General features: G+C 44.3%; 1 protein-coding gene across 1 annotated transcript in view; it reads right to left on the minus strand.

Moving 5' to 3' along the window:
• Positions 1–23,547, minus strand: part of LOC136674710 (leucine-rich repeat transmembrane neuronal protein 4) — a 161,140-nt gene that overhangs the window by 129,973 nt on the left and 7,620 nt on the right. Inside the window, exon 2 of the mRNA XM_066650866.1 lies at positions 21,602–23,166. Within this exon, the coding sequence (XP_066506963.1) occupies positions 21,602–23,166 (1,565 nt within the window). The remainder of the gene's footprint in view (positions 1–21,601; positions 23,167–23,547) is intronic.

Genomic DNA, 23,547 nt, shown 5'->3' on the forward strand with positions numbered 1-23,547 from the left:
TGGGTCGAAGATGAAACAGAAAGGATAATGATGGAAGAGAAGGAAGATCTAGAGGGATGACCTTGACATGGTCCTCTTTAAAGAAAAGGAAGAGAAGAGTTGTTATCCACACAGATGGCTATTAAAGGGATGGGCAATGAGGCATAAAAATAATATATATATATTTTTAATGTTTGCGTAAGGATATAGAAATGTGTATGAGACCCATGTGTGTTTGTGTGTGTGTGTGTGTGTGTTGTGTGTGTGTGTGTGTGTGTGTTTGTGTGTGTGTTTGTGTGTGTGTGTTTGTGTGTGTGTCTGTGTGTGTCTGTGTGTGTTTGTGTGTGTGTCTGTGTGTGTTTGTGTGTGTGTCTGTGTGTGTGTGTTTGTGTGTGTGTGTGTGTGTGTATGTGTTTATGTGTGTGTGTTGTGTGCGTGTGTGTTTGTGTGTGTTGTGTGCGTGTGTGTTTGTGTGTTGTGTGTGTGTGTCTGTGTGTGTGTGTGTGTGTGTCTGTGTGTGTGTGCGTGTGTGTGTGTGTTGTGTGTGTGTTTGTGTGTGTGTCTGTCTGTGTGTGTGTGTGTGTGTGTGTGTGTGTGTGTTGTGTGTGCGTGTGTGTGTGTGTTGTGTGTGTGTTTGTGTCTGTCTGTGTGTGTGTGTGTGTTGGTGTGTGTGTGTTTGTGTGTGTTTGTGTGTGTGTATGTGTGTGTGTTGATGTGTGTGTGTCTGTGTGTATGTGTGTGTTTGTGTGTGTGTTTGTGTGTGTGTATGTGTGTGTGTTGATGTGTGTGTGTCTGTGTGTATGTGTGTGTGTGTGTGTGTATATATATATGTGTGCGCTGAAGTTGTGTTTGTTTGGGATCCAGAACTAATCCTCAAACATCATCAGTTTGAGTCCTCACTAATGCACCCTTGAGTGCCATTAACCCCTCACAGCAATGTTTCAACATCTAGAGGAGCAACATAAATGTAGCCAATCAGGGTTCTGAGTAACGAGCTGATGGTAATTGGTGATTAATCAGGGCACAGGATTCCAGCAGCGTCCACATTCAGCAACATCTCTCTCTTCTCCAAAGGGGAACTTTGGTGAAGAAACTACAGGTCCAACAGCTCAGTCCAGACACACACACACACACACACACACACACACACACACACACACACAAAGAGTGTGTGGGTGCCCAGTGTATGTAGATACAGTATGATTCAGCAATATGCAGCAATATCCCACTTTATTTTATTTGTGTTTTTGTTAAAATAACCGTATGTTTCTGACCCATTCTTTAATGTAATTACACATACCACACATTGTAGCGCAAAGATGCAGTTTACAATTATTTTGAACAGATCTACTGATTTGTAATTTTTGCTAATTACAAATGACACATTTTCCCAGAGTGTTGGTGTCCTCCAGTGTGTGTTCAACTGTATTGCAATGGTAGATGGAACTAAGGATGTGGCACCAAGAGCGCCGCCTGCAATGTCTATCACCAGCCACCCCTGGTCTAAAGTAAAGCTTTTATTCAAATGAGTAGAGTCTGATCTTTCACTAAAAGTGGGATGAACTTCTCTCGTGATTTCATAAGAAAAGCCAGAGGAGCAGTTGTCTACTAACTTTTTGGCCGTGTAGTGTTTGTATCATCTTCTAAATGAAATCTAATTACAGCTCTCAGAACAGCCACATGGAAACACTTGAGGAGTACTGTAAACATGTCAGCAGTCTTGCCTTAACTTGCCGTCCCACCAGAACAGAGCGCACTTCCAGCAGACAGCAGCACTGGTGTTATTAAACTGTGATGGGCCAGACAGAATTTGTCAGCCTCTCCAGAGCCTATCTCCCAGTGTTTACCAAGCTAGTGTCAAGTCTCTGTGGCACGGCTTATTTAGAGTAATTAACTAACGGCTGACCGCTAACGAATCCAATTAGATGTCTAACTGCCCAATGCTGAAACGACACTTAAAATGAGCTGAGTCACTGTGACATTTGAAGGGTGAAAAAAGGGAGCCTGAAAAAAGCTACCATCAGAAGGATTCATAGGAATCCTGTATGAATACAGATATAGAAATGTGTCTCAGTATCACCTATATGAAACATATAATATAATTTTTATTATAATAATCGTACACAAGATAAGATAAATATCCTATGCCAATCCATTAGAGCTTCACATAGGGCCCACCCCACTCTCTTCCTACAACCTATGGATGCTGTGTCCATTTATGATCCGTTTATAATGTTTGATGTTTATATAATATTATTGTATCATGCATGAATTTATTAATATATAAATGTTTCTATGTGGGATTATATGGAACCATATAGAGCCTAGTACATTACCTATATACATAACACAATGTAGCATGAAAAAAATAAATATTTATAAAACCAGGTTCCATAACATATTTGATTAATACATGGTCATAAAGAACACTGAAATACTGATGGACACAAAATATAGCCATTTATTCCTATATAGAGTTATAAGTCACCGAAATAGTGATGGGATTAAGCAAAACATGTTTCTGATATAGCCCACTGAAATAGTAATGGACACCAGCTATAGCTGTTTACTCCTACATACAGTTACAGCACACTGAAATACTGATAAATCCCAGCTATAGTTGTTTACTCCTGCATATAGTTACAGTACACTGAAAGGCAAATGCACACCAGCTATAGCTGTTTACTCCTATATACAGTTACATCACACTGAAATACTAACGCACACCAGCTATAGCTGTTTACTCCTACATACAGTTACAGTACACTGAAATACTGATAAATCCCAGCTATAGCTGTTTACTCCTGCATAGAGTTACAGTACACTGAAAGACAAATGCACACCAGCTATAGCTGTTTACTCCTACATACAGATACATCACACTGAAATACTAATCCACACCAGCTATAGCTGTTTACTTCTACATACAGTTACAGCACACTGAAATACTGATAAATCCCAGCTATAGCTGTTTACTCCTACATACAGTTACAGTACACTGAAAGACATATGCACACCAGCTATAGCTGTTTCCTCCTACATACAGTTACATCACACTGAAATACTAACGCACACCAGCTATAGCTGTTTACTCCTACATACAGTTACCACACACTAAAACCTTAACATACACCAGCTATAGCTGTTAACTTTTACAGTTTTCACACATTGAAATACTCATGGAAGCAAGCTTCTGCAGCTTTTGTAGCATGAATGTACTGTTAATCTGAAAATGAAATCATCAGAAAAGTCTCTGTTCTCTTGCTTGTCCCCTGTTATGCCTTTTACACCAAATATGTCTGGCCCTCTCTGTAAGGAGTGGGGTCTCTCGTAGCTTTAGATTTATTTTGAACTTTAAACAGTAGCTTCACCTACCACCAATGTGCAGCATCCAACTTGCAACTGAGATGACAGACAATCTGCACCAGTACGCGCATCACACATCAGTTATTAGTTAGAAGGTAGGGAGGAGGGAGTGACAGAGACGGTTTATTTGAAGATAGGGATGATTATGAGGTCTGAATTAACCACAGTATTAGATTTAAACAGACACTGAGGCCATGCCCCAAACTTTTCTCCGGAAATTCACCGAGATCTTTAACCTCAGGACCCCAGATTTACATCTCATTAGAAAAACAGCACCATCTTTTCAGTACAGTGCCCCTGTCACTCTTCTGACAATGGAGTCCACACAGACCACAGGGAGAGTGCCTCTCCTTGGCCCCACCAACACCAACCACAACAGCAGCCAAGCTTTCAGTAGAGGGCCAAGTACTGGCCAAGTCCAAGCCTGGTTAGCTTCAGTGGATTTGCATTTTCTGATGGTGCAATGGCTGCTGGCATTAAAATGATGGATGCTATATTCAGCCTTAAAAAGCCATGAATAAATACAATATTAATGTATTCTGAATTTCTAGATTATGGTTTATTAATGCATGTGTAAAGCTGTATTAACACAGTATTTACAGGAGGTGTTGCCGTCTGAAAAATAAATGTCTACAGCAAAGAGAGAGGAGTAGCATGTGCCATAAATGGGGAGGGGGGGGGTGCAAGGGGGTGGCCGAAAGAGCCATGTCATGATGCTAATGACCGCAGGCAGCCGGAAGGGCCAGACGAACTCTGTTCTCGAGTGCTCTGTTCTCGTTTGGTCACTGGGAGCACCTCCCTGAGCTACGGCAGGTCAGAAAAAGCGGCTGGACTCAGAACAGCTGGACTTCATGGCCTTCCCATTGTCTGAGATTTAATGACGTTCACCCGGGACCCTCCATATGGAGCATATTGCAGCAATGCTCACAGGAGAGGGAATGAGATCATGAAAACGTAGAAATATGTCACCCGGATCGAAAGCAAGATTCAGGGATGTACTCGGTCTAAAAAGGCTGACAATAAATAAACGTATACACAGCAAATTCACCAGTGTTAAATCAACACTATTAGTGTGAACCTAACACTGAGAGTGTTAAATTATTACACTAACAGTGTTCATTTAACACTATAATAGTAGCACATCCCACCTTAAATGCTGCAGGGGTTAAATTCCACCTTAAATGATGCAGGAGTCAAATTCCACCTTAAATGCTGCAGGAGTTAAATTCCACCTTAAATGATGCAGGAGTTAAATTCCACCTTAAATGCTGCAGGGGTTAAATTCCACCTTAAATGCAGCAGGAGTTAAATTCCACCTTAAATGCTGCAGGAGTTAAATTCCACCTTAAATGATGCAGGAGTTAAATTCCACCTTAAATGATGCAGGAGTTAAATTCCACCTTAAATGCAGCAGGAGTTAAATTCCACCTTAAATGCTGCAGGAGTTAAATTCCACCTTAAATGATGCAGGAGTTAAATTCCACCTTAAATGATGCAGGAGTTAAATTCCACCTTAAATGATGCAGGAGTTAAATTCCACATTAAATGCTGCAGGAGTTAAATTCCACCTTAAATGATGCAAGAGTTAAATTCCTTAGTGTTTTCTGGTCCATCTTAAATGGTACAGTTAGTTAAATACTGCCTCCTAGGCTTCCTAGGCAGGAATGTGACTGCTGAGCCATTTAAGGTGGAATGAAAATGTGAATAGAAGCTGGTAAATAAAGTAAATTCAGTTTTATAATTCGTTTATGATTATTTCATCGATTGATAAATAAACAGATCTTTGCTGTACTCTGGCTTTGGCTTTGTCTTTAGTAACATTTTGTTTTTATAATGCACCTGTTCTACTTCTGTGTATTAAGCAAGATGTGACAATTTTAAGGTGGACATGAGGTTTTTAAGGTGGCATAAGAAAATATGAGAGGAATGAGACAGAGTGTGTGTGTGTGTGTGTATAAGTGTGTGTGAGAGAGAGAGAGATAGAGAGAGAATACACTCCGAAAAGTACACACCAGAGGGGACAGTGGGTAATTAAGCAAGTCTGGATTAATTCTGCTCGCAGTCTCAAAGTCTCATATACTTCCAATAAGCTTCAGCAGCCACCATCCATCCATCTCCACATCCACGCCTCCCACTGAGCTCCAACCTCCACCTCCGTCCTGCACCCTTTATACTGAGCTCCATCATCCACCATCACCATTCCCACTTCATTCCATTGAAGCTCAGTCTTCCATCGTTACCACTGGTGAACACTTCCAAACACCTCCAGCACCAGAGAAGAAGGAGTCCAGCCACCACCTACAACACCACCAGGAGGAAGGCTTCACCAAGCACAAATTCTCAGCCCAAACTAATCAACCCCACATGCAAGAGGACTGTATTTATCTGACAGCATTATTCATCCCCTTAGCAAACGTTTTGTACTAGAGCTCCATCTCCCAGCTTCACGGTAGAGAACGGAGAAGAAAGAGAACTGAGAGAAAACAGCTAAAACCAGAGTTTCTGTTCCTTGCTTCTCACTGCTGTGCACTTGGAGTCGAGGTGAACAGCGAGTGGCTCGTTATCATTTAAAGGAATAGGCGCTGAAACCAGCCTTACTGAACAGGGCTGTGTAGACATGGGGAGAACGCTGCTGTGGGGCTTGGTTCTTGTGGTGTTTTGACCAAAGCAGGTCAGGAAACAGAACCGTATCCTTAAGGTGTATCCTTTTGAAAGCTGTGGTTGCTAATACTGGACTGTTGGAGATATTTATACATCTTGTGTGTGTTGTAGTAAAGAAATACCACTTGATTTTGGGGATTCATTCGACCTCAAAATGTTCATAAATGACTTAGTAGTAAGCCCTACCTCCTAAAGCATGACTCGACAGATTTTGTCCTTCTCCTGCTCTCCCGAATTCTTATCAGTATGCCGAGAGTGCCGCAAGAGTACAAACCAAACTGGCTCCACCACAGGTAAACAAGAGGTAATGGGGGTAAAATAACAAGCAGAAGGTCTTTAGAAAGTTCAAACAGTCATTACGAGCACAATCATTACGCCTCCTCGGCTGGAGAAAATAGCGAGCTCGCTGATTGCGGAGGAACATTAGAATGAAATGATGAGTTCTTTTATGAGCTGGTAATAGATTTGTCTGTTTGCCAGTCTCACACAGTCTGAGCAGCAGTGGCCCCAAACACTTTGGGGAGGGGACACAAGAGTGGATGAAAAGGTCAAGCACACATTACGAACAGATTCAGCTGGGTTCACTGTCGTTTCAATGGCTACTTTGTCTATTCCAGGTGCTGGACGTTTGATCCCCGTTGTCTGTCTCAAACCCTGAACACGCTGAAGCCTTTCATATTACAAAGTTCTAGCCTTGCGAGTGTAATCCAATTAGGGACTAGTTCGCTCAGACTATACAGGAATGAATACACCACCTGGGAGAACAACACTCATACGCCCATGAGCTCTAAACCCCCCCTCCCAACCGCACACAAGCCCACCCACCCACTCCGGAGTCCCTCAGTAGCCTTGGTCTGTATGATCAAACAGGATGAACTACTTTGAAGTTGAGGGCCCTCACCGTTGCTAGTCCTACTCTCCGTTGAGTAGAGAACACTGGGAGACCCATTAAAGGCCTGGTCCATATGAGGTTTTCTCATCCACAACGGCAGGAACGAATGCTAGGAATGAAGGTTTATTGGGTGTGTGTTCTTGTTTTGATGAATGTAAGAGCCTAATACATCGGCTCTGAGACTCTACTTTACTGTGGTACAGCTGCAGACCCTCTCAGCATGTATCTACCTTGTACGCTTTAAAAGGGAACATATACCTAAATCCTGATTGTTCAGTTTAATTTAGTTCATTTTAATCTGGAACCCACCAACACACACACTGTGAAACAAGACCTGCATGTTTTCAGAAAACGTGGCATAATTTGTGCTGCTTCTTAAGAAGAGTAAGAACTTTAGAATTGGGAAAACAGCGGGAGGCTGATAATTTAACATAACAGGTGCTGAGCCTCGCCGTTCTAGACAGGGCTGTCGCTGATGTGGGGTTTGATCCTTGTGGTTGTTTGACCAGAGCAGGTCATAGATGTTCCGTTCATGTCCCTTTTAAGTCCAAAAATCTGTATCTGGGACTAGAGAATCAAGAGAATACTCTTATGATATTCATATAACTGTCTCATTCATTGTCTGTATCCCTTATCCAGTTCAGGGTCGTGGTGGGTCCAGAGCCTACCTGGAATCATTGGGCCGCAAGGCGGGAATACACCCTGGAGGGGGCGCCAGTCCTTCACAGGGCACACACTCACACAGTCACTCACACCTACGGACACTTTTGAGTCGCCAATCCACCTACCAACGTGTGTTTTTGGACTGTGGGAGAAAACCGGAGCACCCGGAGGAAACCCACACAGACACAGAGAGAACACACCACACTCCTCACAGACAGTCACCCGGAGGAATCCCACACAGACACAGAGAGAACACACCACACTCCTCACAGACAGTCACCCGGAGGAAACCCACGCAGACACAGGGAGAACACACCACACTCCTCACACACAGTCACCCGGAGGAAACCCACGCGGACACAGGGAGAACACACCACACTCCTCACACACAGTCACCCGGAGGAAACCCACGCAGACACAAGGAGAACACAACACACTCCTCACAGACAGTCACCCGGAGGAAACCCACGCAGACACAAGGAGAACACACCACACTCCTCACAGTCAGTCACCCGGAGCGGGACTCACAACTTCCTGGAGCTGTGTGACTGCGACACTACCTGCTGCGCCACCGTGCCGCCCATGCCTTATATTTAATCTCTTCAAAAATAAATAAAAATATGAACAACATGACGAAGACCAGTCTATGAATTTCACCCAGTACTGTAGACGCTAGCCTGTACATTCCAAGATGCTGAGGGAACAGAAGTGTGGGGCTGAAGGAGAGTGATGTGGACTGTTTTGCTGCTGTCCTGCCTCATGCCACAGCTCATTGGCAGTAACTCACTCGGAGGGGTGAGTGTGCTCTGCCCTTGTGGTGTTCTGCAGGCCCAAGTTTATGATAATCTTAATAAATTATGATGCGCTGCACAGACATTAAATCGTGTGATTGGCACTAAATCAAACGGCCTGTGCTTCTCGCTTCAGACCGCGCCTTCTCACTCACTCCATCTCTCGCTTTCATTTCTCTGCCGCAATCTCACTCTCCACCAGTAGCACTCCTCCGGCAAGCACACCCATCTCTCCTTCCTGGCATGTTTGCGCAATTCTATGCACGTCGTTTTCAATACAAATCTTCCAATATCAGCAAAGGGACGGAGGAAAAGGGGTGTTTCAGAGCTAATATTACAGCAATAAAACACAAGACGTGTATAGACACTGCTTAAAAACGCTCTTTATAAACACGCCGCATGCATATCTGTACTGTCGGATGACAATATGTATCTCCACAGTGGTAACTTTACAAGAGCAAGAACAGAGTCTTATTAACTTTGATGTACCCCACTATGAATAATGAATTCACCCACTTTAGAGGGAATATACTAAAAAAATCACTTGTTCAGCCCATGTGCAGATTAATTTGAGGATCGGAGAGTATTAACCCACACACTGTGAAACAAGACCACCGGGATAAAACGAGCCGTTCTGATTCTGCTTCGCTTCTGGCATAAAATGCAGAGACTGTAGGATTGCCCCGCCCCATCGTCTGAGTCTGTCCAATCACAGGGCTGGATCCATGTTTGACAAGGTTACACAGCAAAAATGGAGAAGAAAGAGAACTGAGTGAAAACGGCTAAAACCAGAGCTTCTGCTCCTCGCTCCTCACTGCTGTGCACTCGGGGTCGGGGTGAACAGCGAGCGGCTCATTATCATTTAAAGGAACAGGCGCTGAAAGCTGTGTGCATCTGCACACACAAACACACACACGCCAAGCATGTACAACCTCTACAGTAAACCCAGAAAGAAAATAGGATGTCCTAGAGCAGCTGCACATGAGCCTAAGTTCACCGTGCCCAAAACCAAGTGTGGGATCGTAAGAGAGCACTGGACTGTGGAGCAGAGGCGCTGCATTCTCTCGAATGATGGAGCACCATCCAATACCTTTGGGATGAATTGTAGTGCCAGAAGTAATCGCTTAACATCCTTCAACATCTTTACCTGACCTCACTAATGCTCTGAATGCCATCAATTCCTCACAGCGATGTTCCTATATCTAGACTAAAGCCTCTACAGAAGAGTAGAATTGAGAAATTCGCACTGCAACGAGGATGGAATTAACTATTGATTAATGTTTTTCCTTTTAAGAAGAAATGTTAGATGAACTGGTGTCCATTCATTCATTATCTGTAACCCTTATCCATTTCAGGGTCGCGGTGGGTCCAGAGCCTACCTGGAATCATTGGGTGATAGGCAGGAACACACCCTGGAGGGGGCGCCAGTCCTTCACAGGGCAACACACACACTCACACATTCACTCACACCTACGGGCACTTTTAAGTTGCCAATCCACCTACCAACGTGTGTTTTTGGACCGTAGGAGGAAACCGGAGCACCCGGAGGAATCCCTTGCAGACACAGAGAGAACACACCACACTCCTCACAGACAGTCACTCGGAGGAAGCCCATGCAGACACAGGGAGAACACACCACACTCCTCACAGACAGTCACCCAGAGGAAACCCACACAGACACAGAGAGAACACACCACACTCCTCACAGACAGTCACCTGGAGGAAACCCACACAGACACAGGGAGAACACACCACACTCCTCACAGACAGTCACCCAGAGGAAACCCACGCAGACACAGAGAGAACACAACACACTCCTCACAGACAGTCACCCGGAGGAAACCCACACAGACACAGAGAGAACACACCACACTCCTCACAGACAGTCACCTGGAGGAAACCCACACAGACACAGGGAGAACACACCACACTCCTCACAGACAGTCACCCGGAGGAAACCCACGCAGACACAGAGAGAACACACCACACTCCTCACAGACAGTCACCCGGAGGAAACCCACACAGACACAGAGACAACACACCACACTCCTCACAGACAGTCACCCGGAGGAAACCCACGCAGACACAGAGAGAACACACCACACTCCTCACAGACAGTCACCCGGAGGAAACCCACGCAGACACAAAGAGAACACACCACACTCCTCACAGACAGTCACCCGGAGGAAACCCACACAGACACAAAGAGAACACACCACACTCCTCACAGACAGTCACCTGGAGGAAACCCACACAGACACAGAGAGAACACACCACACTCCTCACAGATAGTCACCCGGAGCGGAATATTTTGTAACATTTTGGCCACAGAGAGTAGACCCCAGGTCCAGTCTTGATGATATATGTTGGTGTATGTATAGGAAACTCTTTTGGAGTCCACACTGTGATCATAGCTGTGTTTGGATAATGCAGAAAACAAATATTTAAACAGTGATGATTCGTATCTCACTGATTAACTTTTATATCCGTGGATCTAAAACGCTTAACCCGATTTCTCCAAGCATCCACAGGTATGAAAACCCAGCCCTGGTAATACACCCTCTCAGTCAGCGAGTACAATACGCCCTGTCCCGTCCTTAATCTCGTCTTTGTTATTTTCCCCATTTTACCTTTCACTCCACTTCCCTCGTTTTTTAATTTATGAACCCGTCCAGGTCCCGATAACCAGATTGGCGGAGAGCGTATTAATCTTCGACAATCACTTTGTGCCGCTGAGAGGATTAGTCCATTTTCATTATTTACGGGGGTCAAAGGTACAAAAACACCAATTTGTTAACTAAAATTTGTTGAGTCTAATGGTGATTAATGTCCTCATTGTGTGCCTTTTTTCCCCCCTTTCAAAATGGAACAAAGTTCTGTTTCCCCTCCACCTCCTCGTTCTCCTCCTCCCCACAAAGCAATTAGAGCAGTTTTAAATCCGCACGCATCAGAGAGTGACGGGATAAGCTTTTAATGCAAATGCGACACAACTACAATGTGCAGTACACTCACAAAGTGATGGTGCTGGCCTAATTGCTCACAACCAACAAGAATTAATATTGAATGAAGCTGGGAAATGCCTTCAAAAACACTTGAGGTTTTAACTCCATGACTTTACACACACACACACACACATGGTTCCACATTAGCTGTAAAAGAAAATCACTGCCTCTCGACTAAGTAAAACAACTAAGTGTACTGTACCGCTGCAGGCCTGTGTGTGTTTTTAAATACTGATCTGAGAACTCTTAAAAGCATGTTAAGATTAATAGACTGACGCATCTGCTCACCTCGCACTGTTCCTGAAGGAAAACCGGATACGGATGCGGTCAATGCACAAGTACGGAAACCTTAAATAATGGGCTAAAGGAGTTTGTTTACCTGAGACCTTAGGCTATTTTTGTCATCGTAGTATTTTACTTTTATCCATCACCACAATGTTCACTCTCTCCAGCGTAACTTTAAAGAAAGGACCATTGTAGTTTTTGCCGAACCTCCATCAACTGCCAAGCATTGATCAAGTCTCACAAGCTTCACATATGTTCCAGGCACAAGGGGCAGTCAGTAAGTCAGTCATTCATTCATTATCTGTAACCGCTTATCCAGTTCAGGGTCGCAGTGGGTCCAGAGCTTACCTGGAATCATTGGGGGCAAGGCGGGAATACACCCTGGAGGGGGCGCCACTCCTTCACAGGGCAACACACACACACAGACATTCACTCACACACACACACCTACGGACACTTTTGAGTCGCCAATCCACCTACCAACGTGTGTTTTTGGACTGTGGGAGGAAACCGGAGCACCTGGAGGAAACCCACGCAGACACAGGGAGAACACACCACACTCCTCACAGACAATCACCCGGAGGAAACCCACACAGACACAGGGAGAACACACCACACTCCTCACACACAATCACCCGGAGGAAACCCACACAGACACAGGGAGAACACACCACACTCCTCACACACAATCACCCGGAGGAAACCCACACAGAAACAGGGAGAACACACCACACTTCTCACAGACAGTCACCCGGAGGAAACCCACGCAGACACAGAGATAACACACCACACTCCTCACAGACAGTCACCCGGAGCGGGAATCGAACCCACAACCTCCAGGTCCCTGGAGCTATGTGACTGCGACACCTACCCACCTACCTGCTGCACCACCGTGCCGCCCTCAGTCAGTCATGTGGATCCAAATGATAAAATTATGCTTCTTACAACCTGCATTCACAAGTAGAATTATAATCTGAAGGTCATTTGTGTCTTTCAGGTCAGTGGATGTTTAATTGTGAAACACTGTCATTTTCACAGTTTATTGGAACTATTAAACACAGTAAGGTCACGGTAATTATTAATTAGAGAGATTTCTGAATGGGACCAACTTGATGAAAGAATCAACTCTAAAGAACAATTCCTGTGTGGTTAGTTTCCCAATATTCACCTTCCAAAGAGGCACTAAGATTCAAATTAACGTTATCGTCCCACCACAGGCACATTTACTTACAACTGGTTCCTGATATTTTATAAGTATTATTAAAATAAATGTGGTAAAGTGTGTTTTTTTTTCTTCTGATGAACACATGAATATATCAAGTAAAAACTGAATCAGTACATACAGTGAAGGAGAACACCACGTAGACTCAGACCAGAAACATACTTATTTTATTTTACACATTTACACATTTTACACAAGAGTTACACATTATTGGGTTCAAGTCCCATGAGGGTGGAGTTTCCATGTTCTCCCTGTGTCTGCGTGGGTTTCCTCCGGGGGCTCCGGTTTCCTCCCACAGTCCAAAAGCATGGAGGGTAGGTGAATTGGTTTCTCTGATAACTGTCCTGGTGTGTGAGTGAATGAGTGTGTGAGTGAATGTGTGTGTGCCCAGATATGGATTGGCGCTGTGTCCTGGGTGAAACCCTAGTGCCTGATGCAGTCCTCCAGGTGGACGGTGGTTCCTGGTCGAGAGTACGCTGTGCGTGTTTGGCTGCCGCTTCTCGCCAGTGTGTGTGTATGGATTGAGTGTTCTGAGCAGTGTGGCTTGTAAAGCATCCTTGGGTGTCTAGAAAGGCGCTATATAAGTGTATAGATAGATAGATAGATAGATAGATAGATAGATATAGCACTAGTTCAGTGGTTAAAGCTAATGAAAATCGTCCTCACTTCATACACATGACATTGCTTCTCCACCCACCATTTTCTTGCCGTGCCGTTGGACTATCACAACTTTCCTAGATTTGTTCAACGCTCAAACGTAGCGCAGGTCGTCAACCAGAACCCTGAGAACTTCTCTAGTGATAATAATGTAAGTAATTTCTCAAGAAATGAATGGATACTGCTGTGGTGCTCTAACAGAATCCATAATTATAACCCTCCTGTTAAAACACAGCTTAGATTCCTTCAGCACCTTCCGCAGACAGTGCTTATATGATATGTATGAATAAATCAATGAGCAGCAAACTAACAAAAGCAACAGGAAAGTGCAGAGCTCAATTTCCCCTCTAGAGCTTGCACTGCAACAATAATCTCATAATTAAACCATATTCCACTGCAGTAGTATATTCACACCCTCTCCATCCCGCTGCCGGACTCCAGGTGATTAGTTATTTATAAAAACATCTACTGAAAGGTGCAAAGCTGGAGGTTTTTGACGTTTATTACCCAAACAAACAGAGGTTTACCACTGTCTCTCCTTCTGACAGCACTGTGAACTCTTTATTCTCATAATCTGTCCATCCAAAGGCTTCAGCTGGACATCTGGTCCTTCAGTGTGAGGTCACGCTCACTATGGTCAGTGATCCATTAGATTGTTGTCCAAGGAACTCCCAAAAAACAAATATCCAAAGGCATCAGTATATTTCCGGTCATGCTTTTCCTTACTGTCCAGATCCCTCATTTATAAAGCAGCACAGAGACGACAAGATAACAGATTAATGCTCTCCATATCTTGAGATAACACCATGATTAATTTGAGATCTCACAAAATCAAAGAGCTTTCCTGATCGTTGTCAGGCTGCGGAGAAAATGGGGCAATGGCTGCTGCTAAACAGTGATATAATCGTAATATATAATAATAATCTAATAGTATTCTCAGTAATAATCTCAATATATTAGATAATTAACATGGTGCAAGACTGCGTATGTTTTCTGTACTTGGGTTTACACAACTGGGAACAAAGGTGAAACATGCTTCAGTGTGTTAGTGTGTGTTGTGCTGGTGTAGAGTGGATCAGACACAGCAGCAGCTGCTGGAGTTTTTAAACCCCTCAGAGTCTGGACTGAGAACAGTCCACCGACCAAAAACATCCAGCCGACAGCGTCCTGTGTCACTGATGAAGGACTAGAGGACGAGCGACACACACTGTGCAGCGACAGATGAGCTACTGTCTCTGACTTTACATCTACAAGGTGGATAGTGGACAGTGAATGGACACAGGTTTTAAAAGCTCTTGTAATTTTCAAAGGAATCTTTCTTTAGGGGCAGGTGAAGAAAGTAAGACCACTGTTATTGATTCATTTGATCGTTTCACAGCACTGTCTAAGAGAATTTACTCATTGTCACATGGAAGTGGAGGAAATATAAGAGCTATGGCCTTTCCTGGCTACTCAGGTCAGTACAGAGTCCGGAATTAAGACGCTGAACATTCGGACATGCTCCAAAACCTTGATGAAGCTGGGCATCTTACAAGAGGCTGTTAAATATCAGCTAAACACAGGCCCCAGTAGAACCGGGGCAGATCTGCAGCTGTAAATCCAGTCCTCAGCCTTCGTCAGTTCTGTCAATAAGAGCCTTTTATCGCTTCTCCATCCTGATCAGTCAAAGAGCGCACTGTATTCAGGCCTTACGTTTTACAACAAAGGGATCTTCAAATAGTACGTGTCAGTTTTACAGAGAGACCTCGCTCTCAAGGTTAGGGAAGAGGAAATGCATTCTCTCACTTTTCTTCTCTCCATTCCCTATCCTCCAATATCTCTCTCTCCCTCCATCTCTCTCTCCACAGCTCTCTCTCTCCCCCCTCGCCTAGTTTCTCTCTGCCTTTCAGTTTTTTTCTCCACCCCCACTTCTCTCCTTTTTCTCTCTCTCTCCCTCCCCCACTTTTCTCTTCTTTTTTTCACCTTCCTCTGCTTCTCTCTGTCTCTTGACCCTCTCTCTTTTTTCCCGATTCATCTCTCTCTCTTTCTCTCTCTCTCTTACCTATCTCTCTCCAGCATCGCCTTCTCAACCCCTCCCATCAGTCTTTCTTTCTCTCCCCCTCCTGCGTCTCAATTCTTGTTTAAACCTCTTTTATGTCCACCCCACATCTCTCTCTCTCAGTCTAAACAGTCTTTATCCGCAGTTCCTTGTCACTCGTGATCAGGGGTTGCGGAGATGTAGCGGGGCATCAAGAGAACACAGGTTTTCCAAGACAAAAGCAATCCGAACTGTATGTTTGAATCTAGCTCGTTAGCGTGATGTGAAAAGCCCCCGTCAGGTGTGTGCGCGGAATACCAAGCGAACGGCGAGAGAATGGAGCTCATCAATCACGACGTGACGTGAGCTCGACTGCACGGGAGAGCAGCCAAACCACATCACGTCAGAGAGGGAGGGCAAGGTAAACAATTCACAATTACACACCACTGCAAATAGCACCCAAACATGAAGGGGATCGCTTTCAACACGAGGCCTAACAAGGTAACAACGAGGTGGGCTTCAAGCAGCACCCACCGCACAGAAAAGACAACGGCGATAACCTTCAGCTCTCCAGAGTTTCTGCTACACAACAACAAGAAACAAAGGAGACATGCTTAAGATATTTCTTCTGAGAAAAAGAGCCCAGGGTTCTGACCTCCGTCCTCTCTTGTGTTTCCGTGAGAGTCTCGGGAATGTCTCAGGCTGGGCACTGATTGGCTCAGATATAAACATGCACTGAACTAAAGACAGGAATTACACGCTTTCTAAAGAGCACCTACCCGCCACTTACAGTTACATAGTGCAGATTCTGCAGTGCTGAGCCCAGAGTAGCAGCAACACAGGCTCAGTTTTTCCTATTACAGGTCAGTGGGGCATCACAAGGATTTACAAGGTGTAATTTTAAGGTAAAATATTACCTAGAGTTGCTTTAAAAGTGGAGAAAGTGATTTGTAGAAACCATTGGTCATTTTTGAAAAATCCCACTCCCTATATTCAGCCTACATTCTAAAGCCACTCCCCTGAAACACACAATGCACACACAGCTTGATAGGTCACACAGAGATAGGCCTTGCCTTCAACCACCTCATGTCTACCACATAAAACACTCAGCAGCTACACTGAGGTTCCCTCTGGTTTGCCCTCTGGCTGCATCCAGGGTCTTTTTGTTGGAAGCCTTCTCCCACAGTTTTTCCCATGCCCCCCCACCGCCCCCCACCCCGCCCTCCATGTGTCTTACCAGGCACAAATCTCTGTGTATGCAAGTGATTAAGTAGACAGGCAGGTAAGCCATCCAATCGTTTAGTTTGGTCTGAGTGAAATGATTAGATGGAGGTTTTACAGTCCTGTGGCCTCAGTAGAAAAGTGATATATTTTCTTTATGTTGTCAGAGCATTTGATTTAGTGATTGCTATGAGGATAGAAAGAGTATTTCAAGAAATATAAAACAGGAGATATTTTTTAAGACAAATTACAATTCATTATTTTAATTTATTTAATTACATTTAATTTAATTAGATTTTTTTTGTTTGTTTTATTAAATACTTCAAATCATGCTAATGTGGCCAACAGTTAATGTTAGCATTCATTCACAGACCTCCACGATCATAGACCTTTTCATTTTACCTCACACAGATGTTTGTGAATCATTCAAACATTCCACAAAACATACATTGTGTCTTGTGTTTTCATTGGTTCTTCAACAAATTTCAGTATTTCCACTAAAAAAAAGGCCTGCCACTCAATAAAGGTTTTAGACACTACACTAGATGGCGCTCCTGGGAGAATCAGAAATGAATGGGGCTCTATAGACATTCCCTCTTCAGACCTATAAGACAATGACCTCTTCGGAATGTAAACCAATCAGCTTTCAGCTATAAAGTTTTATTTATTTATATTTCCAATGATACTTTTTTTTCTGCCTTCCAAAGTAAAACAAAATTCTGGCATAATAACCTTGTACTTAATTTGAGTTCACATTTTTCACACAGTTCACACAGTTGTTTAGCTTCATTCACAAGTTTAATATTGTTGTTGTAATGAAAAAAGTGGGGCGGCACGGTGGCGCAGCAGTTAGTGTCGCAGTCACACAGCTCCAGGGGCCTGGAGGTTGTGGGTTCGATCCTGGGTGAATAAGCAGTCAGAGCCGTGGCTGGGCATGTTACGTTCCAAATAATACATGGAGGTACAAAGGTAAAAAAAAATATTTCAACACGGTGACACCACTTAATCAGTCATATAAATATCACCTAAAATAAGTAACTCCACCAAACGTTTCATCACTTAATTTTTCCCTCATTACCTCATTATAATTCCCTCATTCTAAAATCACAATAAGGGTGCGACAGTGAAGATAAACACTGATCAAGTCTCTTCCTTCTAATTTGTCTAAACTCTGCCCGTCTTAAGGCGTTTTTGATAAATTCATACAGCAGGAGTGTCATGAGTATAGTACACCCTCTTATAGCAACCGTGTAATGCATGTATCAATGTGCCAATCTGATTTTTGGCTCCTCTGTATTTAAACTCCCCCCACCACTATGCTGAGGAACAGTGGAACGGTGTTCCCTGGAGTGATGGGAACACCATGCGATGCCTTTAGGAACTAAAAATCCAACATCACTATCTGGCTGCCCTTGAGCAAGGCACCTAACCCCATCTCTTCCTCGGGCAACGAGGTGGCTGTCCACTGCTTTGTGTGTGTGTGTCTGATGATTAATGCATGTTTCACATTCCCTGTGGCTGAATGCAATCAGATCTTCACAGCAATGTTCCAGCATGTAGTAAAGCCTTCCGAGCAGAGTAGATGCCATTACAGCTGAAATGCGGGACAAATTACCTATTGATTCCCTTGGAAACACTGGACGAACGAGTGTCTACACTCCTCTCAGGACATTATGTTCTAGCTGCTGTTGCATAAACATTTCCTGTCAGTGACTCTGTTCAAATTGGAGCAATTTTTTTTTTCCCAGCGACATATCAAAGACGAGATTCATGAGTGTGCTGCGGAGAACACACAAGGAACTAATAAACAAGTCGACACACAGGTGCTCACTCTTTGTTCGTTTTCTCATTTCTGACTTGACGAATCAGTCAAAGCAAACCATGCCAATCTGCAGGAGTCAGAAGCTCACTTCTGATCTGTCAGGAGAGGGGAAGACAAGAAAAAAGGAGAGGCTTTGAGCTTGGTGAATCAGACAGGACAGGGGCGTGTAAGGAAAGGTCAGCCCCCTGCTGTCAAGAAGCTGCTCTGTATGCCTGTGTGCTCTCCGTGGCCTTGACCGCCTTCTACTATTCGCCAAGTCCATCCCTCTCACCTGCTCACTGGTTTATCATGACGTCTATCAGGCTCCTGGCTTGTCTCTCTGTCTCTCTGTCCCTTTCTGGGCGCCGATGCCTGTCTCTCATGTGCCTCAGGCCCAAGTGACTCTGTCATGGCACTGCCAAAGGCACTGGTTGCAGCTAATGCCACCAGATCGCGCCAAGAGCCGACAGACTTTTACTCTGAGCCCGAGAGACGGGAGTCATAGCCTTCTGGAGAATCAGGGTTCATCTGAATTGAAGAATGTTTGACTGGTAGCTTCAGAAATGGAAACCAATCTATGCTCACAAACTGTACTTTAAAACAAGGTAACCGTTCTGTGTTTAAATTCTATTGCCAAGCTGCAGTTGGTTGAGTATGTTCAGGTTATATAAAGCTAGCTTGTTTGTGCTTATTAATCTATAGATAAACGTAATGGTTTGAACTTAGAATTGGTTGGCAACACAGGGAATCCAAATGTCTGCATGATGTGTTTGCAAATCCATTCATTCATTCATTCTCTGTAACCACTTTATCCTGATAAGTGCCACCGTGGGTCCAAATCCTACACAAAAATCACTGAGCACAAGGATCCATCACAGGGCATCACACGTTCACCCAATCGCTCAATTTCACTCACACATTGACACGTATAGATACATTTCCCACACTCACAGTCACTCACACCTGTGGACAACTTAATTCAGCCAGTCACTCAACCAGCGAGTTTTTGGAGAGTCGGAGGAAGCCCACGCAGACACAGGAAGAACACGCCACACTCTGGAGGCACTGGAGCTGTGTTGCAGTGACAGTTCTTTGCTAATTCACATTACCTTAGAACATGACAAACAACCAAGATTAGCTTGCACCAATCAGTTGGACTTGAACATTTCTGGCACTGGTTTTCAACTCTACAAAAAAAATACCTATTTAAAAAGAAATCTAAAAATACAACTAATTTAAAAACCTGCGACAAAGACACAGTGGAAAAATATCAAGGATCAGAATCAGAAAGAGCTTTAGGTGCTTTAAGGTGAAACAAAGAGAAAGAGCTAAAAGGAGCAGCTGGGAGAGGGCAGGGGGTGCCATTACTGACAATCTTGCTGCTTTAGGAAGATTGTAGGAGGGAAAAAGAAATGAAAGAGAGGTAAGAACAGTCCTCTCTTGCTTTGCAGGTAATGTGATCACTGCATTGGCAATCTAACCCCCTCATTAAGCAGGGATCAAACGGGTAGGAAGAGCCGACAGTGGCGTACTGGAGGCAGGATTAACGGGATGAGAGAGATGTTCTCCCATTAACGCTGGGTGTTTGAAGTCCTCCTGCATGCCTAATTGTCGGCCAACGCAACCATCCACCTTAAGGACTGATAGTAGCTGATGCGCTAGCATATTCTTAGCCCCCAGCTAAAATGTTTACATGAGTTATTTATTAAAGCAGCTGATAGCAAGCATGCACATTCCCATGCATATTCTCGCTGGGGTTGAAACGTACGTTGATGATATCAGACAAATTATTCATTAAACCTGATACAATTTTTCATGTCACTAAACATATAATAGCCCTAGGTGGTTTAAAGCTTCCTGAAGGAATACTTCACTTCAGAAGACTTCTGAAAGCTAACAGGGATTGGTTCTTCTGATTAGCCCGCTGCTTCCTCTTCCTGTTATCCTTTATGCCCCATAAACAACATCAGATTTCGAGGAATATCTATAAAGAACATCATGAGGACTCAAATATTAGTCTTAGAGGTTCACTACTCTAATTTCCTCTGAGCTGAAAGGTCAGTGAGATCAAATGCATGAATCCATTCATCCATGAAGAGTAGTTTTCACCATCCACTTTTCTTGTCTTCATTCAGAGCAATTCTGAGTTGAGTGATTTTAGTTTTTGGATGTGAGGTTAGCCTGCATATGTCGACTTACTAGGCAGCTTTGGATGAGCACAAGTCGGCAAGCTAACAGCCCTCAGAGTGTTGTCATTGTGGTCATGGAAATTGTTTTACAAGCTCTGGGATTGAACTGCAAGTGACAAGACAAGATCAGTTAGCTGTTTTTTTTTTGTATTTGGCTCAGAAGAAATTAGCTCCAGAACAGAACTATGGCCTGCTTATTGAATACCACTGATGTATTTGGTCTTGTTGGGAAACTGTAAATAAAACTCAGCAAGAAAACAGCTGCAACATTTCTCTGTCAAAAACATCATCTCTGATACACTGTACACATAAAGAATATATGGCTTTCTGTTATCAGTGGAACCTACCTACCATACCACAAGCAATGTACTGCCAGGAAAATATGTCTACGCTTGGGGTTTTTCAACAGAAGTACAAAAGTCTCTCAGGACTCGAGGAAATAAAGTGCAATGTGTTATTTTCACAGCAATATTTCCAGAGTTCATTCATACACGCAAACCTATGGAGAACAGGGTATATGATCATATTTGTTTGTGTGACAGCACACATTTTTAACAAGTATGACACTCTTCTTCAGAACAGAGAAAAACAGAGCAAAGCATAACAAATCCCATTCTTTTGCGCATGTAAACCAAAACGCACACATTTTGCCAGAGGTTGCAGTCGGAGCCAGGGAAACTTAAAAGTGCTTTGCAACCCACACTAACAAAATGCTTCTACTCAACAACGGGGAATTTAAAACAAAGCCAAAAGACAAATACAATGCATTGTTTTTTTTTTTTTTTCTGAAAGCAATTTAAGCAACCTCTTTTTTGCCATACAATACAATCACATTTGTTATATTTAGAGTCATACCTCACATTCTCTGGAACCCGAGATGGTGTAGGTGCATGGCCCAGTTCCGTTGACCAGAACGTCTGTGGCCTCAGAGCTTGACGGTTTGTAGTCCACATAATACTCCTGCAAGGGGGTGCTGAGTGTACGTTCAGTCTCCCGAGACTTTTTCCGACGTTTCCGGGCAGATGATGAGTTTTCCTGAAGCTGCTTGACGCTGCTTGGATAGCGCTTCCAAGACACGTAAATCACCAGGAGGATCATTGCAACAGACAAAAACAAGGCAACACTTCCTGCCACTATCTTATGGAAGGACACTGGCTCGAAGTCTTGCTCAGGTGGAGAGACGTCAGACTGAGGTGGTCTTGAAGGTGTGGGATGTTGCAAGGATGTACCTTGGCCCTTTCTGCTGCCTCCAGATGGGTGTGTGGGGATAAACGGAAGCGCAGCATTCAAAGCAGGTGTAGCAGCAAGCGTAGATGGAGAACTAGCAACTGCAGGAGTAACATGTGCCACTCTGCACACTCCACTTGCCTCCACAGCATCCATGACCTTCTCGCCTTGGAGCTCCTTGGGCGAGGCACAAATCATCGGAGTTTCCTTGTTTCCACGGAAGTTAATCAGCCACTTCACTAGGGGGCAGATGGCAGACCCACAGTCCCACATGTTTCCAGCCAGACTGATCATAGTCAGGGATATCCAGGTTGACACAGCTTCCTGAGACACATTAACCAACTTGTTGGAATCCAGGTTAAGCGTCTGCAAGTTTGGCATGCTTCGATATACCACTGGTTCAACCTCCTGGAGGTCGTTTCCAGAAAGGTCCAACTTCTGAAGAGATGTCCAAGTCCATGTGAGGCCCTCGCTCATGGTCCGGATGCGGTTCCACTGCAAGTAAAGGGCACGCAAGTTATAAAGCTTAGGGAAGTTGGAGAAGTTGATCTTGGAGAACTGATTATGCTCAAGATGCAACTCGGTCAACTTCAGCAGCCCTGACATTGCATTGCGTGTGATGCTGCGCAGACGGTTGTAGCCAAGGTCAAGGAATTCAAGATTGCGGCAGTCCTGGAAAAGGCGAGATGGCAGGTTCTTCAAGGAGTTGGAGCGCATGTGCAAGCTGAGGAGTTTGCGCAGGCCTTGGAACTGGCTTGGCTGCAGAGCCTGCAATTTGTTGTAGGACAGATCCAGGTTCCTCAGATTTGGTACCAGATGGAAGGTGGTGTTATGCAGGAGTGTGATCTTGTTCGAGCTCAGGATGAGCTCTTTGAGCCTCCTTATTCCTTGAAAGGCCCGAGCGTCCACATTTGCAATGTAGTTGTGGTCCAGATATAGCCAAATTAGCTGATTGAGGCCAACGAACTGGCCGGCGCGCAAGCTGGCCAAGCTGTTGTAGCGTAGGGACAGGCCCTGACATCCTCCAGAGAGGTTTTTGGGCACATCGCGGAAGGCGCTGGACTCGCAGTAGACGATCTTGCCATCGCATCGGCAGCTCCGGGGGCATGGCCGCTCACCGTAGCAAAAATTTGCAGAGAGCCAAGCCTGCACCAGCAGCGGCACCACAAACCATCGCCGTCGCATGGCAGAGCCTGCAAACAAGGAAAGAAGAGAGAAATAAGGGTTATGAAGTCTTCATCTTTCCCAAGAACACATCTCTGTTAATTCCAAAGCAGCCATTAGCCAGTTTCCATAAAAGTGAAGCCATAACACTGCCAGCTCTGAAGTATCACATTCATTTCTGGGGTCCACTCGGGACTCAATTAACAATGCTGATTGCTTGAATCAATCCTGTCATGGCTTGTTGTATTCATTTTCCATCTCTGGCAATGGCAAACATGCTATCAGTGCAAGCCAGTCATACAATACGGCTGGACATGAGCCCAATGCAGCATGAAGAGAGCCGTCCTTTGAGACACGCCGGAGCCATCCTATTAGACCACAATTACAATCTAAATGAGTGTCAGCCAACC

This window comes from Hoplias malabaricus, chromosome 18, assembly GCF_029633855.1.
Source record: "Hoplias malabaricus isolate fHopMal1 chromosome 18, fHopMal1.hap1, whole genome shotgun sequence".
Classification (NCBI taxonomy): domain Eukaryota; kingdom Metazoa; phylum Chordata; class Actinopteri; order Characiformes; family Erythrinidae; genus Hoplias; species Hoplias malabaricus.